This window comes from Orycteropus afer, unplaced genomic scaffold, assembly GCF_000298275.1.
Source record: "Orycteropus afer afer isolate SDZICR_OR568_19922 unplaced genomic scaffold, OryAfe1.0 scaffold00695, whole genome shotgun sequence".
Classification (NCBI taxonomy): domain Eukaryota; kingdom Metazoa; phylum Chordata; class Mammalia; order Tubulidentata; family Orycteropodidae; genus Orycteropus; species Orycteropus afer.
In genome coordinates, this window is record NW_006922282.1 from 1033731 (window position 1) to 1054499 (window position 20769).

The 20769-nt window shown below is 37.4% G+C and overlaps 1 protein-coding gene across 1 annotated transcript in view; it reads left to right on the forward strand.

The window, feature by feature from the left end:
- Positions 1–4715: 4715 nt before the first annotated feature.
- The window catches only part of TRIM58 (tripartite motif containing 58), a 23238-nt gene continuing 7184 nt past the window's right edge, over positions 4716–20769 (forward strand). Inside the window, exons 1-4 of the mRNA XM_042783154.1 lie at positions 4716–5138; positions 6739–6834; positions 10004–10234; positions 10396–10406. Coding sequence (XP_042639088.1) covers positions 4716–5138; positions 6739–6834; positions 10004–10234; positions 10396–10406 — 761 coding nt within the window. The remainder of the gene's footprint in view (positions 5139–6738; positions 6835–10003; positions 10235–10395; positions 10407–20769) is intronic.

Below are 20769 nucleotides of genomic sequence, written 5' to 3' on the forward strand. Positions count from 1 at the left end.
ATTATCTTCTGTGTCTGTGTTAATTGGTTTCCCTTTTCTTTGTTGAAGAGGGTCTGTGCAATCCTTCTGCCTAGTCCACCATCTTGGGACCAAGTAATTTAAACTTCTGATTGTTAAAGTCATCTACTTGGGGTATTTCTGTTGAAGCACTATGAAGTAACCTTTTAGAAAACTTCCCTATCTCAGGTATGTAGAACTCTGCTGTTGGGATTAGTTGGCTTTGACACTCTGCCAGGCTAAAAATGAGCCCTCCTAGAGGCAGAAGGAATCTCACTGGGAGACGGTGACAGTGGAACCATGAGGCATGGGACAGAGGGGCAGGCTTACCTGGCCTACAGAGGCAGAGATCAGGTGGAGAGGCCAAGGGCCAGAGAGGTGTGTCTAAGGGCACAGCAGAGAGAAGACTCTCCTGATCCAAGAACTATGTCCTGGTCATGTTCCTGAACTTGAATTGTTGCTTGTTGCTACCATAATAAACCCCATAATCTGTGAATTCTATGTGGCCACTACAGCGAATTATAGAACTCAGCAAACAGGTCATGGGTATGTGGGAGGTGCAGTTCTTGTCAAGATTGGTAAGAGGGCTGGAAGGTGGTGGCATGTCTGGCCTCATACGAACAGACCTTGGGCTGCTAATAGTGATTTTATCTTCCTGTTGTGTAGTTTGACTGCTAACCAGAAGGCTGGTGTTTCAAACCCACCAGCCACTCCTCGGAAGAAAGGTTGGGCAATCTACTTCCATAGTGATACCATCTTGGTAACCCAAGGAGGGGTCGCTAAGTGTAAGGTCTGATTCGACATCACATAACAACAACAACAACTTGTGTAGTTAGAGGAGGTCAGAAGATGTCCTCCTTGCCCCTTTCATAGCAGTTTAATGAATTTACCATTTGTACCATCTAGGGACTAAGTAAATATATCTCTACCAGAGTCCCTAAGTGGTACAACTAATTAAGAGCTTGATTATTAAAAGAAAGTTTGCCAGTTTGAACACACCCAAGGGTATCTAGTAAGAAAAGACTGGCGATGCTCTGAAATGTCATAGACTTGAAACTCATATGGAGCAGTTTCTCTTCACACATGAGTTTCCTTGAATCAGAATCAGTTCCACTACCACTGACTCAGCTGTTAAAATGTGCAGGCCATGGGAAGCATGCCAAGGGTCAAAATTTCTTTGGTTGGACCAATCTCTTATAGACCTTTTTGTTCTCCTTTATTGTTATTATGAATTGTCTCTGCTTAAATTTTAACCATCTTTATTTAAACTTTCCTCTCAAAATTCCTTCCACTAAATCTCCCCATGTTATAAAAACAGAGGCACAGTTCATTGCAGACACCCCTTAACCGGGTTTGAAAAGCTGACATTGCGCTCACAGTAAATGACGGACAACCTTAGCTCAATGAACCTATGAACAATCTATGGGAGAAAGGAAAACTAAAAATGCAGGAGGCAATTGTTTAAATGAAAACTAAGAGAAGTCTTAAAACCACAAGCAAAGAAGAAAAGTGCTGAGTCAGTGACTGTTGATCTTGAGGTTTTTTACTTTTTTTTTTTTGGTGTTGTCATTGCAGAGTGGCCTGAAATGTGAGGCTAGGAAGATTGTGAATTACCAGAGCTGTGGAAAAGAGTGCGGCCAAAGAGAGCTGAAGGCCTTGGTGAGAAGGGTCCAGGCAGGATAGAAAACATTTATGCTCTGAAGAAAGTTTCAGTATCTCAAAGGCATGATGCCAATGTCAGAGAACAGGGAGAACTGGTAAGATGATGGAGGATTCTGGAGTTCAGCTGATTGATAGGATGTCAGAGAAAGCAAAGAGAAAATAGAAAAGACTATTAGACAAGAATTATGAGAATATAGGATCACTCTGAATTGGGATTGACTAGATGACAAAAAATTTAGTTCAGCAGAGAAAAAAAAAAAAATCATGGCCATCAAGTCAATCCTGACTCATAGCAATCTCCATTGAGTTTTTGAGTCAGTAAATATTTATAGAAATAGATTGCTCCATCTTCCCTTAGTGGAGCAGCTGGTGAGTTTGAGCCACCAACTGGTTAACAGTCAAATGCCTTAAGCGTTATGCTACCAGAGCTTCTTAAGGTGCATCAAAATAGGTTGTAGTAAGACAGAGGGGGAGCTCTGGTGGTGTAGTGCCTAAGACATTTGATTACAGAAGGCTGGCAGTTCAAACCCACTAGCCACTCCTTGGAAGAAAGAATAGGCAATCTACTTCCATAGAGATACCGCCTCAGAAACCCAAGGATGGGTAGCTATGAGTCAGATCCGACTCGAAGGCAGTGAGTTTGGTTTTTGGTTTACATGCCATAACCTATATTAAGCATGTAGTATCTATTCCTTCACTCAGTCCTCTAAGCAGTGCTCTATGAATGACATTAACACAGAAGGGTGACATAGCTTACCCAAAGTCTCGTAAAAGAAAGAACAGACAGCACAGCTTCTGTCAGGAGCCAGGTTCTGCTTTCTCATTGGAATCCTGCTACCTGTTCTTTTTTTTTTCTCTAATGTTATATCTTAATGGTTTGCTCCTACCTGTCTTTGTCTTCTCAAAGAATCTCCTCATTTTAATTATTTGTCTAACCATTAGGCAGATGGTTTTAAAATCCTTTATGCCTTGCCTACTTCCAAAGCTCAAGGTTAAGACTGAGTCCTTAGATAAAGACTCAAAAACTTCCCAAAGCCTTGGTGACTTGAGTCATGAGGCTCCACCTCTCTCTTTAACCTTATCTGCTGCCACCCATCCATCCAGTCCTGCATGCTTGCCTGCCTGGCCTTGGGTAAGTCATTCAGCTCCATCCTGTTCCCTCCTGCCAGGGTCCACTCTATGAATTCTTTGCTCTGGGTGAACAGTCTGGACAGAGGCTCTCTTCCTGCTTGTCAGCTTCTACTAATCCTTCAGTTGTTAACTCAATAATCACAGAGGGCTTGTCCCTTATTTTGTAAACTAATTCAGAATACTTGATTATATTCGTGTAGCACTAGTGAGTTTCCTTCTCCCTGTTATTAGTTTGTGAATATGTATTTGCATGATTCCATGTCAACCACTCGTAAATGATCTCAGGGTTCCTTGAGGGATGGAGTCATATGTGTTTTGCTCCTCCTTTTGCCTTCAGACATGGTTCAGTGTCTGAGACTCACTGGATAAAAAACAAAGGTGTGCTGAGTGAGAAGTAAATGACAGAGGCATTTCCCACCTCCTCTTTAAATTCACCAATGCTTAAATTACTTTTTGCTCAGATGACACTGTCTTGGATTTGTCTACTTCCTGGACGAGTTGTTGGTCACACAAAAGCTATCCTGATTCAGACTGACCTTTGGTGATCAGTGGAGTCCCTGGGTGGTACAGACAATTATTTGCTTGATGGAAACCAAAAGCTGTTTGAGTGCACACAGGGGCTCCTCAGAAGAAAGGTGTGGTATCTTATTTGCAAAATATCAACCTTTGAAAATCCTATGAATGCATTTCTATTATAACACACATGAGGTTGCCATGAGTCAGAGTTATGAACGGCAAATGGAAAAATGATTGTTATGATGAAAAGACACGAACTAATTTGATATCACATTTTTTTTGTTGCTGTTGTTTGTTTATTAGTTTTGTTTTTCTTTTCTTTTGGGGGGAGTGGGGCATCACATTCTCTCTGTCAAATCATCTTACATAGTCTGTATCTGTCTCAGCTACCCAGATCTGACAGATGGACCTATGCTTGAATTATTCATTTTAACTAATGTTGTGGTCTATAGCTTTGCCACCTCCACATATATTTTCCAACAATCATAACTCACGTGTATTCATTATGTAAGCCAAACATTATTTAAATTTAATTTTAAATTTCCAAAACTTTTCATAGGATATAGTCTTATTATTTTATACATATATACCAGACACATACACATTTCATTTCAACAATTCATTCCTTGACCATGAGCTATTTGAAGATGGAAACAAGAAAATAAAAATTGATTATGCTGTGTAAGAAAAAAATGGCATTTTGGTGTCATGGTTAAGGCATTTGGCAATTAACCAAAAGGTCAGTGGTTAGAACCCACTAGCTGCTCCATTATGAAAGATGAGGAACTCTGCTTACATGAAGATTTACAGCCTTGGAAACCAAATAGATATTGGGTTTCTATTCGCTGGATTCCACTTCATGGCATTGAGTTTGGTTTTGGTTTGGTTTAAGAAAAATAAATTCCTGGGATAGTTCAATGAGTAATAGAAAGGAAGAGATCAGCAACACTCTGATTCTAGTGACTATAAACCTCAGAGGTTCTGGGCTCTAAGGATTTCTGTTGGCACTTTGGTTTATCTGCTAACCAAAAAATAGGCAATTTGAAGCCACTAGCTGCTCTGCAAAAGAAAGAGGCAGTGTGTTCTATGAGCCTGAATTGACTAGATGTCCATGGGGTTTGTTTGTTTGTTGGTATTAAGGCCCTACATAAGGTATTCCAGTTAGAAATCCATTATGAGGGTTGTTAGAATGTTAATTTTATACTTGTGGTTTAGGGTATCTGTGTGGTAACTTTTCACAGGAGTGGCTTATTTGGACGCTCGAAGTAAGTGGATAAAAAACTCATCATGTGCTCACTTTTCCTGGCCTTTGGGGTGCCTCCCATCAGTGCCAGACCACAAAGAGAGATAGTGCTGGCAGTCTGGGAAGGCAGTGCTGCTATCAGCCCGGCCAGGCTCTGCCAGGCGGCATGGCTTCAGGCCCACCGGGGGAGCGGCTTCGGGAGGAGGCCAGGTGCCCTGTGTGCCTGGACTTCCTGCAGGACCCGGTCAGCGTCAGCTGTGGCCACAGCTTCTGCTTCAGGTGTATATCTGAGTTCTGTGAGAAGTCCGATAGCGCTCAGGGCGGCGTCTATGCATGTCCCCAGTGCCGGGGCCCCTTCAGCCCTGAGAGCTTCCGGCCCAACCGGCAGCTGGCCAGCCTGGTGGAGAGTGTGCGGCAGCTGGGTCTGGGGGCTGCACCTACGGGCACGCACCTCTGTCTGCGCCATGGTGAGGAGCTGAGCCGATTCTGCGAGGAGGACCAGGTGGCGCTATGTTGGATTTGTGACACGACCCCAGAGCACAGGAGCCATCACACAGTGACCCTGCAGGAGGCTGCCAGGTGTTATCAGGTGAGATCTGCTGTGTCCTGATCGCCAGGCTCGTGGAAAAGCTGATTAGGGATCTGCATATGCTGCTTTGACCGAGGAGCAGGCAGAGCCAGAAATGTTTCATAACTGCCGGAACACAGATCCAAATGATAGCATCCACCTTTCTTTTCCTCTTTCCTCCTCATCTGACAACTCACACTGACAACTCACAAATGAGGCCCTAATGGGAAACTCTTTGCCTTTGTCTGAGGTGTTCACTTCTGGACCCTTGCTCAGGAGCTCAAGCCAGTTCATTCTTTGAGGCTGTCTGCCTCCTCTATGAAGCCTCCCAATCCATCCTTATTCTTCACCCTACTCTCTACCATCCCATGCCTCCGTCCACTTCATTTAATTTCATGCTGGTTAACTTTTCCTGAATTTCTGAGCTAGATCATATAGGGTCACTGAGTTAGAATGAACTCCATGACAAAGTTTTTTTTTTTTTTTCCCCCAATATTAAATAAATATTGATAAACTGTAAGGTGTCCTAGTTACACATTTTTTTAATCATAATCAACTGTGTTTCCCAGCAAAATTAGTCTGCCTAGTCTCTGTTGTCCCCAAACACACCACACCTGCCTTTTTCATTGTTTTGCTTTTACTCACAACATTGCTGTTTGAGTGGTCTTTTTTCCTTCTACAAGTATCAAAGTGCTTTATTCCTTCTACCAAAGAAAATGCCACTTTCACCATCTTGCTAAATGTATAGATGAATTCTACTGTTGTTTTACATACATCATTTATGTGTAGTATCAATCATATTCTAGTCTTATAAGCAATTCGTGCGTAGGACATACTGAATGCTTTGGAAGTTAGAGATTTTCTGTTTTTCCTGTTAAAAATGTCTAATTGTGTGTATCTTTGTGTCCTTTGTAAACAAACATGTTTACTTTGTGCAGGGATCCAAGAAGTGAAAATAGATTTAGGATTCATTGTATTATTTTACCTTTTGAAATATTCACCGTGTTTATTTTCCATTTTAAAAGATGTTAACTTACATGAATTTTTATGTCCCCCAATATATTTTTTTTCTTATTATAAAGTAATAAATATTTTTGAGAAGTTGAAATCTAAGGAAAGATATATGGAATAATGTCATTCCTCAACCTGGTACCAAGAGACATTTTTTCTATTAAACATTTTCATTGAGTTCTACATAATTGTTAAAATATTGTTTACATAATTAATTTTCCCTACAATGCCATCAAATTGAATACAATATACATACTTGAATTGATGTTGCATTTTTGGGTGTTTCATGCCACTGAAACTTCTACAACACTTTATTTTAATATGATCCTATTGATGTAAATATTTATTCACCACCACAACCACCCTCATTTTTAACATTCCCTTTAACTGTATTTTAGGAAATTTAAATAATTTTGGGGTGAATATACCTTTAGTTATTTCTAAGGTTATATCCTGGTGTTATGTTTAGGTTAGCTACTAATGCCAGGCATTTTTATATGCTTTCTAGGAAATACATTAATGGAATTTTTTTTATTTCCTGCAACATCTAGTTGACATTAGATATTAAATGAGGACATCTATAGCGATTTCAGCATGTCTTCCCACACAGGTAAAGCTCCAAACAGCTCTTGGGCTTGTGAGGAAAGAGATGGAGGAAGCCTTGACTCAGGAGACCAATGTGGGGAAGAAGACTGTCATTTGGAAGGTAAAACAATTTGGGGGCTGCAAGAGGCTCACCAACGTAAAGGATGTTATTCTTTCTTGATTTTCCCCACTCCAAAGCTATCATCCCATCTATGTAATTGCTCAAGAAGAACATTAAATCACTGCCTTCCGGTTAATTCCTACTCATAGTGATCCCTCTTTGGGTTTCTGAGGTGATTTCTCTATGGAAGTAGATTGACTAGTCTTCCTTCCAAGAAGAAGAACATTGGTGTCATCCAATTCATCCCAGTCCTCTCGAATTATATGGTGTGTCTGTATTCCTTTTAGCTCTAGCGCCACTACCACAATCCAAATTGTAAATAATTAGGTTTTTGGTCTTGATATTACTGTAAAATTCACTACTGTAACCTTAACACCTAGAATAAGGCCTGATATTGTCACTACCGGTTTCAAATATATTCATTAGATATATGAAACAATAAACATTTTACAACATTATGACAGACCATATACAGCTAGTAGTGGCAATCTTACATATGCATAGATAATCTGAACATTCAACATCTTTTTCTACCAACATGTCATGGAAATAAATATTTCCTCTTTCTACATAGTTGTCAACTCATTCTGTCTTTTCTACTTGTTTGTAGACACATTCACACATATAATGTAGTTTTAAAGAACAAACTGAACCTATTGTTGCTGAATGAATTCCAACTAACAGTAACCCTATAGCTTAATTTAGGGTGATTTTACTTAGAAAGATGGAGGTTCAAACACCAGCCACTCTGCAGGATGAAGATGGGACGATCTACTTCTGCAAAGATTTACCACCTCAGAAACCCAGTGGGGATTGCTTTGAGTTGGAATCAATTCAGTGACGGTGGGTTTGGTTTTTGGTTTGCTCTCCTACCCACCCTGGAAATATTTTACAATGTTTAAATATAATTTTGGTTGTCATAACTAGGGCTTAGGTAGAATCCAAGAATGCTGAACATCCTACGATGCACAAGACCATCTCCCATGGCTAAAATGTCAATAGTGTTGATGTTAAATATATATATATATATATATACACACACACATACTCAATGTGGTAGTTAAGGATATGTGTCAACTTGGCTGGACCTGCTTTCGAGTGGCTGGGCAGCTGCATGCAATTGTTACCCATGATGAGATTGGTAATCTACTCTATGGTGGAATCTACTACAGCAGCTGAATAGTTCTAGCTCACTTCCTTAAAGCTGTGATCTGCTTCCAGTTTATAAGAAGAAGCTTTGAGAAAGGTCTCTGAAGATTTTAGTGTGCTTGAATCCTGTATGTAGCTGAGTCATTTTTCAGCAGCCTGCCACAGTGTCTGATAATCTTGAGATGATAATGGATTTATTTTGATTACTTTGTGCTATTCTAACAGAAAATAACACAAATGGGTGGCTTTAACAAACAGGAATTTAATCTCTTACAGTCTTGGAGGCCAGAAGTCCAATTTCAAAGTGCCAAGTTCTAGGGTCTGGGTGAAAGCCCCTTGACCTTGGGCTTCAGGTCTGCCTCTTGCTCCTGGCTCACTGTAGCTAGAGAGATCATCACTTAGGCAGCTGCTGGCTCCTGGGGCTAACAAGCCCAAGGTTGACAAATAAAATGGCACATTCCCAATATTACCAAACAATACAGCAGACCAATAATCAAATCCAGAGACTGTCCCAAGATCAGCAGGAAATATGGCAGGCTATTAAATGAAGACTCGGCTACACACAGGATCCAAGCATGGCAAAAACCTGTAGAAACCTTTGTCAAAACTTCTCCTTATATAACAGAAGCAGACCACATCGTTAAGACAGCTGCTCAGCTGTTCCAGTAGATTTCACCATAGAGCTGATTACCAATCTACATCCAATTACCCAGGCACTCAAAGTAGGGTCAACCAAGTTGACACATAACCTTAAGCACCACAAGTCCTATGGGGTGTGTGGAAATTTATTAGAACTGAAAAATATATATTATGAGAGTTGTTATTAGAGTTCAAAAATAAAATGCATTAAAAAAAAAAAAAAAAACTCACTGCTGTGGAGTTAGAGCACACTTATAATGACCCCTCCTTGGGTTTCTGAGGTGGTATCTTCCTTCTGAGGAGTGGCTGGTGGGTTTGAACCACCAGGCTTCGGTTAGCTGTCAAATGCTTTAGGCACTATGCTACCATATATGTATGTGTGTGTGTGTATATATGTGTTTGTGTGTGTGTGTATGTACATATCAATCACTCATCTGTCAGTTTGTATTGTGGTGGCTTGCATGTTGCTGTGAGGCTGGAGGCTATGCCACAAGTATTCCAAATACCAGCAAGGGTCATCCATAGTGGAGAGGTTTCAGTGGAGCTCTTAGACTAAGACAAACTCAGAAGAAGGAAGGGGCCATCGACTTCTCAAACTATTGGACAATGAAAACCTTATGAAAAGCAGTGAAACACTCTATATCACATGCATACATACATATCTTTCTATCTATCGATCTCTCTATGTGTAGACATATGTGTATATATATATATTTATGTGTGTGTGTGTGTGTGTGTATACACACATATATATTTACATTAAATTTCTAATGTTAACTCTGTAGTAAATGGTTGGAAGGACACTTAGTTCTAGTTTAGCTGGGGCAGAGGGTGTTTGCCTTTACAGTTACCATATTTTAAAATAAGGTTGATGTTATCTAATGTCTAAGCTTTGTCTTACTCAGATTTATAAATCTCTCTCAAATTTTTTTCATTTTTTTCATATTCTTTCAAGTATTTCTCATTCTAGTGCCTATTCTACTTGTAAATAATAATTTTGTTGTGCAGAGACTCTATGCTAGTCAATATGTTCAAGAATTTAATGGATATTTAATTGATACTCCTCCTTTCCTCACACCTTACATTTTGAACAGGAGGAAGCATGTTTAAATGCCTTGCTCCCAGGACTATGGTGGCAATTGAAATCCAGCAGTCTTCTCAAACAACACTGGGTTTCAAAACCCTACCAGGTCATTTCTTATTAGAATAGTCTCTGGTTTGTATGTTCAAATACACCTAATCAATGTTCAGTTGTGCGCAAACTCCGGTGTCCTATAGCTGGACAATTCCTTACCTGTAATCAGGATGCTCAGAGAAGGTGCCTATGTTCAGTGTCACTGAAGCTGGGATTGCTGATGATCTAACCACTATGTCCTTGCAGGAGAAAGTGGAAATGCGGAAGCAGAGCTTCAGGTTAGAATTTGAGAAACATCGCGGCTTTCTGGCCCAAGAAGAACAACTGCAACTGAGGCGGTTGGAAGAGGAGGAAAGAGCAACTTTACAGAAACTGAAGGAGAGCAAGAACAGGCTGGCCCAGCAAAGCAAGGCCCTCAAAGAGTTGGCCAAAGAGCTGGAGGAGAGATGTCAGCGTCCGGCCTTGGGTCTGCTGGAGGTGAGGCTATGTGTAAGGGTAAGAGCACATGAGATCGATACCTCAAGGCAAGCAGTGGTATAAACAGAGCCACAAATACATTTACTCTCTTTAGTAAAAGGTTATTCTCTAATTTACTTGGAAAGCATATTAACCTAACTTCTTGCATCTGAATCAGAAAGGACTCTAGAGAATCCCATAATTCATATCAAAGACAAAAAGCTTAAGTATTTCTACATTAACTTTTGGCACTATAGCAGAATAGGCAGACAAGTTTCATGGACCCTCTACAACAAAGAAGTGAGAAACCAACTGAAACATATACAGAAGATAATCCTGAACCACTGAGCTTTGAAGGGAAGGATAAAGAAGTGGATTAAATACCTACTAGTGGAAGAAACTGAATGAAAATATTGAATAAGTAGACAAACAGAGCTGTGGACTATTGGTTGTCCTGATGGCATGGTCAATTTGAATTTTTATAAGTGGTGCTCTGATTGAGGAAGAAACCTAAGAATCAGCTCTGCTGGCCAAGGACTGCATGTGCAACTGAACTGATGGCTAATGACTAGAAAGGAATAAAGCAAAGAAGGATACAAACAGAGTTATGGACTGTCCTGAGGGTGCAGCCATTTTGAATATTTGCAGGCAATATTCTGATCTGGGCAGCAATTTAAGAATAGGCTCCACTGGCTGAGGACAGAACAGGCTGCACAGACTTCTGACAAATAGAAAGGTACAATATTACAATATTACAATATTCCTCTTATACTACAAACCCTCTTGATGAATGAAGGTTTGTCCATTCCCCACCTCCACTCAAATTCTGAACTGGCAAGTATTTCATCTGGTCTGTGTGCCCTGAAAGAGCCTGTGAGCCCTGCCCAACCCTTCCCAGTTTTGTGTTTGTTTGTTCTTATTCCTTTTTTTCTTCCTCTTCAGTTATTTTTTTCCACATTCCCTTCCTTAGTTCTTGTTTGTTTTTCTTTTTTCCTCTCTTTCCTGTTTATGTATCCCTTCTTTTTTCATTCTTTCAACTCTTTCCATGCCTTGTTTTTCTTTTTCCAGTTTCCTCACTTTTCTCTTTACTCTTATTTTATTCTTGCTGTTTTCCTCATTCCCCCTCCCTAGATATATTTTATTTTTTTTTCTTCTTATTTATTGCCTTTCTTTTCTTTTTGTTTTTCTCTTTGCAATTGTTCCTGTTTATTTATATAATTTCTTTTTTCTTCTCTCTCTTTTTTTTCCAATTTTTTTTTTTTTTTTTTGTCTCATTAAGTGGGAAACAGCAACCATTCTCACATGACCCAACAATACCTACAGCCACATCCACTGAGTGAGGGACACCACTTGCTTCTGCACCAACTGACTGATGATAGACAGTGGCCAATACCTGCTCAATTCACTCTCAACTGCTCTTCATGAACAGTGAAGAGAGACCTGTGCACACACTCTCATTCTCTATCACAACCACAGGAGACAGGTGGTAAGTGCCAGCTAGTGGAGAAAGGAGCATAATACCCTGCTCACACAGATATCAAAAAAAAAGAAAAAAAAAGAGGAAAAAAAAATATATATATATATAATTCTTGGGTGAATCTTACCAACATATAATCAAGAATTTAAATATAAATACAATGAATACACAATGTCTTTGAGACAACAGACCACCATTGTTTACACAAAGAAGCAAGATAGGGTAGTACAAACAAAGGATTAAGATCCAGACCCTGAAAACATTTTGGAGAAAGAAGCAACAATAGAATTCCCTAATAAGGAATTCAAAAGATTTTTTTTAGGTGCATAAAAAGGATTGAGAGACAGATCAAGGAAAACACTGACAAAATTAAGGAAAACACAGACAAAACTGTAGAAAAATTAAGGGAAACAATACAAGAACAAACTGACAAAGTAAATGAAAAATTATAACTAATACAAAAACAACATATTGAAATCCAGAAGATTAATACTAAGATTTCAGAAATACTAAGATAACACATTAGAATCAAACTAATGGAAGACAGGATTAATGAGATTGCAGTCAAATACCTCAATACTACTTTGTTAAGGCATCTGTCAAAAGAAAAGATAAGTCAAAAATGAAGACAACCTGAGATTGATGTTGGATACTAACAAGAGGAATAACCTATGTGTAATCAGAATTCCAGAACAAGAAGAAACAGATAAAATGACAAAGAAAATTGTAGATTTGTTGGAAGATAATTTCCCTTACATGATGAAACTTGAAAAGATATACATTCAAAAATTTCAATGAATCCCAAAAGAAAATCACCAAGACATATCATAATAAAAATCACTAAGACCAAAGAAAAAGAAAAATCTTGAATGCAGCATGTGGCAGGGGAGGTTACCTACAAAGGGTAACCAACAAGAATAAGCTGTAATTTCTTGGCAGAAACCATGCAGAAAAAGGCGATGGGAAGACTAAGTTCTAATTTCTTGGCAGAAACCATGCAAGTGAGAAGAAGGCAATGGGATGGGGAAAAGAAAAAAATTACCAACCAAGAGTTATATACTCAGCAAAATGATCCCTCAATTATGATAGTGAAATTAGGATGTTTCCAAATAAACAGAAATTCAGGGGATTTGTTAACACCAGACCCACCTTATGAGAGATGGTAGAGTCCTTTGAACAGAGAACCAACAACAGTAAACACCAACTGATAATTAACACATGTGACAATATAACTTAGAAACCCACCCAGTTATAGAATTATTCCAATAAATAAGCTTACAAGACTGTAAACAGGAAACCAGAGACATAAATTGGTAAATGAGGACAAGTGAAAAGCTAACAAAGGGACTAGATAGTGTAGGTGCAGAACTACTAAATGGTGAGGAAGTTAAGAAAATGATGAGATAGAACAGATTGTTCTAAACTTGGAAATAAAATGATAAATCACAAAGAAAAATGATAAACCTTAGCATCGAAATAAAAAATAGGAGAGGCACACATATTTAGGAAATCTCAAAACAATAACAATGAAATAAATAGCAAAATTTGTAAAGAATATGAGCTCAGAACAACAACAAAAATTATATGAAACAAATAAATCAGCAACACCAAAAGAAAAAGAAAAAAAAAAAAAACAAGAAACACAAAACACATAACAAGATGATATAAAAAATTCATACTAGTTGATAATTACAGTGAATGTAAATGGATTAAATGCACCACTCAAGAGTAGGAGAGTTGCAGACTGGATAAGAAAACATGAGCCATCAATATGCTGTCTACAAGAGATTCACCTTAGACACAAAGACAAAAATTAATAAAATTCAAAGGGTGGAAAAATATATATCAAGCAAATGGCAATCAAAAAAGAGCAGGAGTGGCAGTATTAATTTCTGATAAAATAGATGTCAAGACAAAACTCACCAGAAGAGACAAGGAAGCTCATTATATAATGATCAAAGGATAAATTGAATAAGAGGGTGTAACCATAATAAATATCAATGTAACCAATGAAAGAGCCCTAAAATATATAAATCAGATGTTAACAGAATTGAAAAGAGAAATAGTTGAATCCACAGTATTACTAGGTGACTAACATTAGCAGGTGAATTTAATACACTTTCAAAAAAAGGATACAACTGGAAAGAAACTCAGCAAAGATGCAGAAGAACTAAAATATACATTCAACCACCTTGACCTTAAACACATCTATAGAACAGTTCACCCAACAACAGAACAATACACATTCTTTTCCAGTGCACTTGAAACATTTTCCATGATGAATTATATGTTAGGAAAGAAAGGAAGCCTCAATAAATTAAATAAGTAAGTAAGTAAGTAAATAAATAAATAAATAAATAAAATACTGCAAAATATCTTCTCAGATCACAATGCTATAAAATTGGAAACCAACCATAGGGAGACCAATGGAAAAAGAAACACATGGAAACTGAACAATACCCTTCTTATAAATGATGAGTAATAGAAGAAATGAAAAAGAAATTAAAAGATTATATGAATCAAACAAGAATAAAAACACAACATAACAAAATCTTTGGACACAGCAAGAACATTGATCTCAGGGCAATTTGTAGCTATACACCAAATAACCAGAAAGAGCCAAAATCTACACCTTGACTCAACATCTCCAGCAATCAGAAAAAGAACCACAAAGAAGACCTAATAAACATTTGAGCAGAAGTAAATGAAACAGAAAATAAAAAGACAATAGAAAAAATCAACATGATGAGAAATTGGTTCTATGAAAAGACTAATAAAACCAAGAAACCACTGGCAAAATTAACAAAGGAAAAGAAGGAAAAGATGTAAATAACATGAATAAAAATGAAATGGGTGACATCACAACAAAAGCAACTGAAATCAAAAGGATAATATTAGGATACTATGAAGAATGGTCCTCCAACAAATTTAAAAACCTAGAAGAAATGGACAGATTTTTAGAAACACACTACTAGCCTAAACTATCACAGACTGAGGTGGAATATTTGAATGGACTCATAACAAAAGAAGAAATTAAACAGGTCATAAAAACTTACCAACAACAAAATAAGTCCTGGACCAGCCAGTTTCACTGGAGAATTCTACCAAACATTCAGAAAAGAGCAGACACTAGTCCTACTCAGACAATTCCAGAACATATAAAAGGATGGAATCCTCCCAAATTCATTTTATGAAGCACACATAGTCCTGATAGCAAAACCAGGCAAAGATATTACTAAAAAGAAAATTACAAACCAATATATCCCATGAATATCAATGCAAAAATCTTCAAAAAAAAATTCTAGGCAATAGACTCCAACAACATACCAAAAAAATAATGCATCATGACCAAGTGGGATTCATACCAGGTATGCAAGAATGATTCAACATTCTTGAATGAAAGCAACACAATCCATCACATAAGTGAAATAAAGGAAAAGAATCACATGATCATATCAATAGATGAAGAAAATGCATTTGATAAAATCCAACTCTCATTCCTGATTAAACCTCTTAGAAAAATAGTAATACAAGGGAAATTCCTGAACATAATAAAGGGCAGATATGCAAAATCTACCGCTAACATTATTGACAATGGGGAAAGACTGCAACCATTTCTCTTGGGTACAAGAACCAGGCAAGGATGTCCTCTATCACCACTTCTATTCAACATTATATTGGAAGTCCTAGCCAGGGCAATAAGGCAAGAAAGGGAAATAAAACGCATCCAGATAGGTACAGAAAAAGTAAAACTATCTCTATTTGCAAATTATATGATCCTATACATAGAAAACCTGAAAGACTCATCAAAAAACTACTGGAGCATATTGAAATATTTAGCATAGTGACAGTATTCAATATCAACATACAAAACTCAGTTGGATTCCTCTATACCAGCAAAAAGATCTCTTAAAAGGAAATAAAGAAATCAATACCAGTTAAAATAGCTACCAAGAAGTTAAAATACTTGGGAATAAATCTAACCAGGACCACAAATGACCTATCGGAGCTCTGGTGGCAAAGCACCTATGACATTTGACTGCTAACCAGAAGGCTGGCAGTTCAAATCCACCAGCCACTCCTTGGAAGGAAGACTGGTGAATCTACTTCCATAGATATATCACCTCAGAAACCCAAGGAGGGGTAACTATGAGTTGGAACCAAAAGACCTGTATACAAAAAAAAAAAAAAACCTACAAAATACTAATTCAAGAAATTATAAGAGATCTACATAAATGGAAGAACATACCAAATAACAGACAGAAGGGAATATTTGCTTTTATTCTTTCATGAAGATGTTAAATCCCAATTTATTTGTGAAATCTGTATGTGTTGATGGTGTATGTTACCATGAATGAAACAACCACAACTGAAATTCATCTAGACATGCTATTTCACCCCCATTGTGTCATTCAGTACATTTTAAACTAAGTAACTCATAATCTCATTTAACAACTGACGCACAGACATTACATTGCCTACTTAATTCTTGACACTGAATGCACCTTAATATAAAAATCATCTACATAAACTGTACATTATAAAAACAGTGACAAAACAAAAGCCAAAAAGGCCAAACATGTTCTGCATTTCTCAAATCGAAAGACCTGGAGAAAAAAATGAGAGACTTGAGTTCCAATATTGAAAATATTCTGTGGGCAAAATATTGAATGATGCAGGAAACATCAAGAGAAGATGAAAGGCATACATAGTCACTGCACCAAAAAAAAAAAAAAAAAAGGTCAATGTTCAGCTATTTCAGAGGGTGTCATATCATCAAGAATCAATGTAACTGAAGAAAGAAGTTGAAGCTTCAGTGAAGGATTTGGTGAAAAACAAGGCTCCAGGAATTGACAAAATACCCACTGAGTTGTTTCAACAAATGGATCCCATTCTGGAGGCACTAATTCATCTATGCCAAGAAATTTGAAAGGCAACCACCTGACCAAATATGGAAGAGATCCATATTTGCACCCATTCCAAAGAAAGGTAATTTAACAGATTGTGGAAATTACTGAAAAATATAATTAATATCACACACAAGTAAAATTTTGCTGAGGATAATTTAAAAACAGTTTCAACAGTATATTGACAGGGAACTTCCAGAAATGCAAGCTGGATTCACAAGGTGATGTGGAGTGAGAAGTGTCATAGTTGATGTCAAATGGATCTTGGGTGAAAGCAAAGAATACCAGAAAGATGTAGATCTGTGTTTTATTGACTATGAAAAGGCATTAGATTGTGTGGATCATAACAAATTTTGGAGAACATAAAAAGAATGGGAATTCCAAGACACTTAATTGTAGTCATGAGGAAACTGTACATAGATCAAGGAGGCTGTCATTTGAACAGAACAAAAAAATCAGGAAGGGAATGTGTCACGGTTCTATCCTTTCACCATACCTATTCAATCTGTAAACTGAGCAAATAATCTGAGTAGCTGGACTATATTAAGAAAAGCATGCCATCAGTATTAGAGGAAGACCTGAGATATGCAGATGACACAAACTTACTTGCTGAAAGTGAAGATGGCTTGAAGCACTTACTGATGAAGATTAAAGACTACAGTCTGCAGTACGGATTACACCTCAACATAGAGAAAATGAAAATTCTCATAACTGGACCAATAGTCAGCATCATGATGAATAGAGAAAAGATTGAAGTTGTCAAAGATTTCATATGATGTGATTCCACAATCAAGACCAATGTAAACTCCAGTCAAGAAATCAGACAGCCTATTGCACTTGACAAATCTGCTGCAAAAGACCTCTTTAAAATGCTGAAGAGCCAAGATATGTCTTTGAAGACTAAGGTGCACCTAATGTAATCCATGGTGTCTCCAAAAGCCTCATATGCATGTGAAAGTTGGACAATAAATAAAGATGACTGAAAAATAGTTTATGCCTTTGAGTTGTGGTGTTGGTGAAAATACTGAAAGTACCATAGACTGCCAGAAAAACTAACAAATCTGTTCAGGAATAAGTGCAGCCAGAATTCTTCTTGGAAGCAGGAATTGCCAGACTTTGTCTCACGTATTTTGGTCATATCAGAAGGGACCATTCTCTGAAGAAGGATATTGTACTTGGTAAAGCGGAGGGTCAGCAAAAGATTGGAAGGCCCTAAAGAGATGCAATGACACAGTAGCTGCAACAATGAGGTCAGGTATAGCAAGGATTGTGAGACTGGTGCAGGACTGGACAGTGTTTTGTTCTGATATAAATAGTGTTGCTATGAGTTGGAACCAACTTGATGGCACCTAACAACAACACAAAACAACAAATGGAACAGAGTGAGCAATCATAAATGAATGACTTTACAAAACATTTTAATTTATTTGTCCCAGGTTGTCTTCAAAATAGCTATGTATAGTAAGATTTATGTCCCTGTTATTTTATTAATACTATTATTAGTAGTATTGCTAAGTTCATTTTTACATTCATATACTAAGGATCAGAAAGTAATTTTCAAAATATCACATGATAAATATGCACAGGAAATTAGACTTTTTCAGTAATAACATAAATCACTTTACCTCCCCAAGTCTCAAATGACAACTTCTTTAAAATAAGCAATTATTATCAATAATTAAATGTTTAAAACAAACAAACAAACAAAAATCTTAGGAAGGACGTTTTCTTTAGTGTTTATATTTATGTTTATGCTCTGATTCCACTTTTTTCCCCTGGACCAATAAGTTGCAATTTATTCCTATTGGTAAAGATCAAAGCCTGCTGTTTATATAAAGGGTAAGGCTGACTATTTCCCTTGCTCTTGTGCACCATCAAAGTTTGTCTAATTGGTATTTTCTTTTTCTTTCTTTCTTTTCTTTTCTTTTTTTTTTTTTAAAGTGCTGACTGTGGTTTATTGAATTATCTACTTTAAGATAAAATGACTTTCTTTTTTATCCATTTAGGGAACTAACTCACATATGAATCCATACCTTATGGTTTGTTAGTTCTAAGATTTTAGGGATTTGGGGTTCTCTTATAGAGGCATTGGAGTGGGTATGCTTTATGCCTGTGTGTTGGACTATGCTCAAATAATTATGCAAATATTTGTTGTTGTTCTTGTTATGTGCCATCGAGTTGGACCCAACTCATAGTGACCCCTCCTTGGGTTTCTGAGGCAGTATCACTACGGAAGTAGATTACCTAACATTCCTTCTGCATCTGAATTAGATGCAAAATACTATTATTATGTATATTTAATAATAAAACTTCAATATTCCAAATGGAACATATATTGCATGGGTAGGTGATATAGGAATTAACCTAAATTTTGTGTGTCTGGGTTTATGGAAAAAGAAGGGAAATTATCAAACTTTCAAAAGTCATAAAAATTAAGTGAGAGCATCTTTTTCTAACAATAAAAATCATTACGCCCCAAAGTTTTATCTTAATAGTTAAAAAAAAATCTAAAGAGATTTTCATGTTGAATATCCCTAATATGACTTCAAAAAGATATTCAAAGGAAAACAGACAGCTATTCCTCAAACAGTTAAACATAGAAATACTGTAACTCCTGGAAATTTCCACTCCTAGATTTATGCACAAAATAATTGAAGGTAGGGACTCAAATAGATACGTGTAGACCACATGTATTGCAGCATTATTCAATATAGCCAAAAGACGGAAACACATCAAGGGTCCATCAACAGAGGAATGGATAAACACAATGTGGTGTATCTGGAAAATGGGATATTATTTATCTATAAAGAAAAATGAAGTTCTGATACATGCTACAACATAAATGAAACTTGTAAACTTTATACTGAGTAAAAATATCGTACACTCTTACTTTTAAGAAATATCTGTAATAGTCAAATACATAGAAATCAAAGTTTATTAGTGGTTACCAAGAGCAGGAACAGCGGTGCTGAGTTTCTGTTATGGTTGATGGAAAAGTTAAGGTTGATGGAAAAATTTGAAGATAGATAGTGATCATGGTCCGTAACATTGTGATTGTAATTAATTTCACTGAATTGAGCACAAGAAATTGATTGAAATGGCAAATGTTTTGTTATATACATATTTCACCACAATTTAAAAAAAAAAAAAAAGAGTTTAAAAGTCTAATTTGTGCCTGCTTGTGTTTTTCTTTCATTTTCAGGGTGTGAGAGGAATCTTGAGCAGGTATGTTTTCTTTATAAGCTACTAAAGGGATAAGAGTGGCTGAGGAAGTTTGTGGGAGATCCAAGGCATGTTGTTGTTGTTAGGTGCCGTCGAGTCATTTCCGACTCATAGCGACCCCATGCACAGCAGAATGAAACACTGCCCAATCCCACACCAGCTCCATGATCCCTGCTGTACTTGAGCCCATCATCGCAGCCACTGTGTCAATTCATCTCGTTGAAGGCCTCCCCCTCTTTCGTCGACCCTCCACCCTACCAAGCATGACAAGCTTCTCCAAGGAATGATCCTTTCTGATAATATAACCAAAATAGGTGAGACAAAGTCTGGCCATTCTCTCTTCCAAGGAGCATTTTGGGTGCACGTCTTCCAGGACAGATCTGTTAGTTCTTTTAGCAGTCCGTGGTACTTTCAGCATTCTTCACCAGCACCACAACTCTAAAGCATCAACTCTTCTTCGGTCTTCCTTACTCATTATCCAGCTCTCACATGCATACGAGGCAATTGGAAATATCACAGCTTCTGTCAGGCACACCTTAGTCCTCAAGGAGACATCCTTGCTCCTCAGCACTTGAAAGAGTTCCTTCACGGTTGACTTTCCCAATGCTATACATTGTCTAATGTCCTGACTGCTGCTTCCATTGACATCCATTGTAGAAACAAGCAACGTGAATTCTTTGACAACCTTAATGTTCTCTCCATTTATTGTGATGCTGCTCATTAGTCCAGTTGTGACGATTTTTGTTTTCTTTATATTGAGATGTAATCCATACTGCAAACTGCATTCTTCAACAATTCATCAGTAAGTGCCTCAAGTCATCCTCACTTTCAGCAAGCAAAGTTGTATCGTCTGTGTACCTCAGGTTGTTAATGATTCTTCCTCCAATCCTGATGCCACATTTTTCTTCATATAGTCCAGCTTCTCGGACTATTTGCTCAGTATATAGATT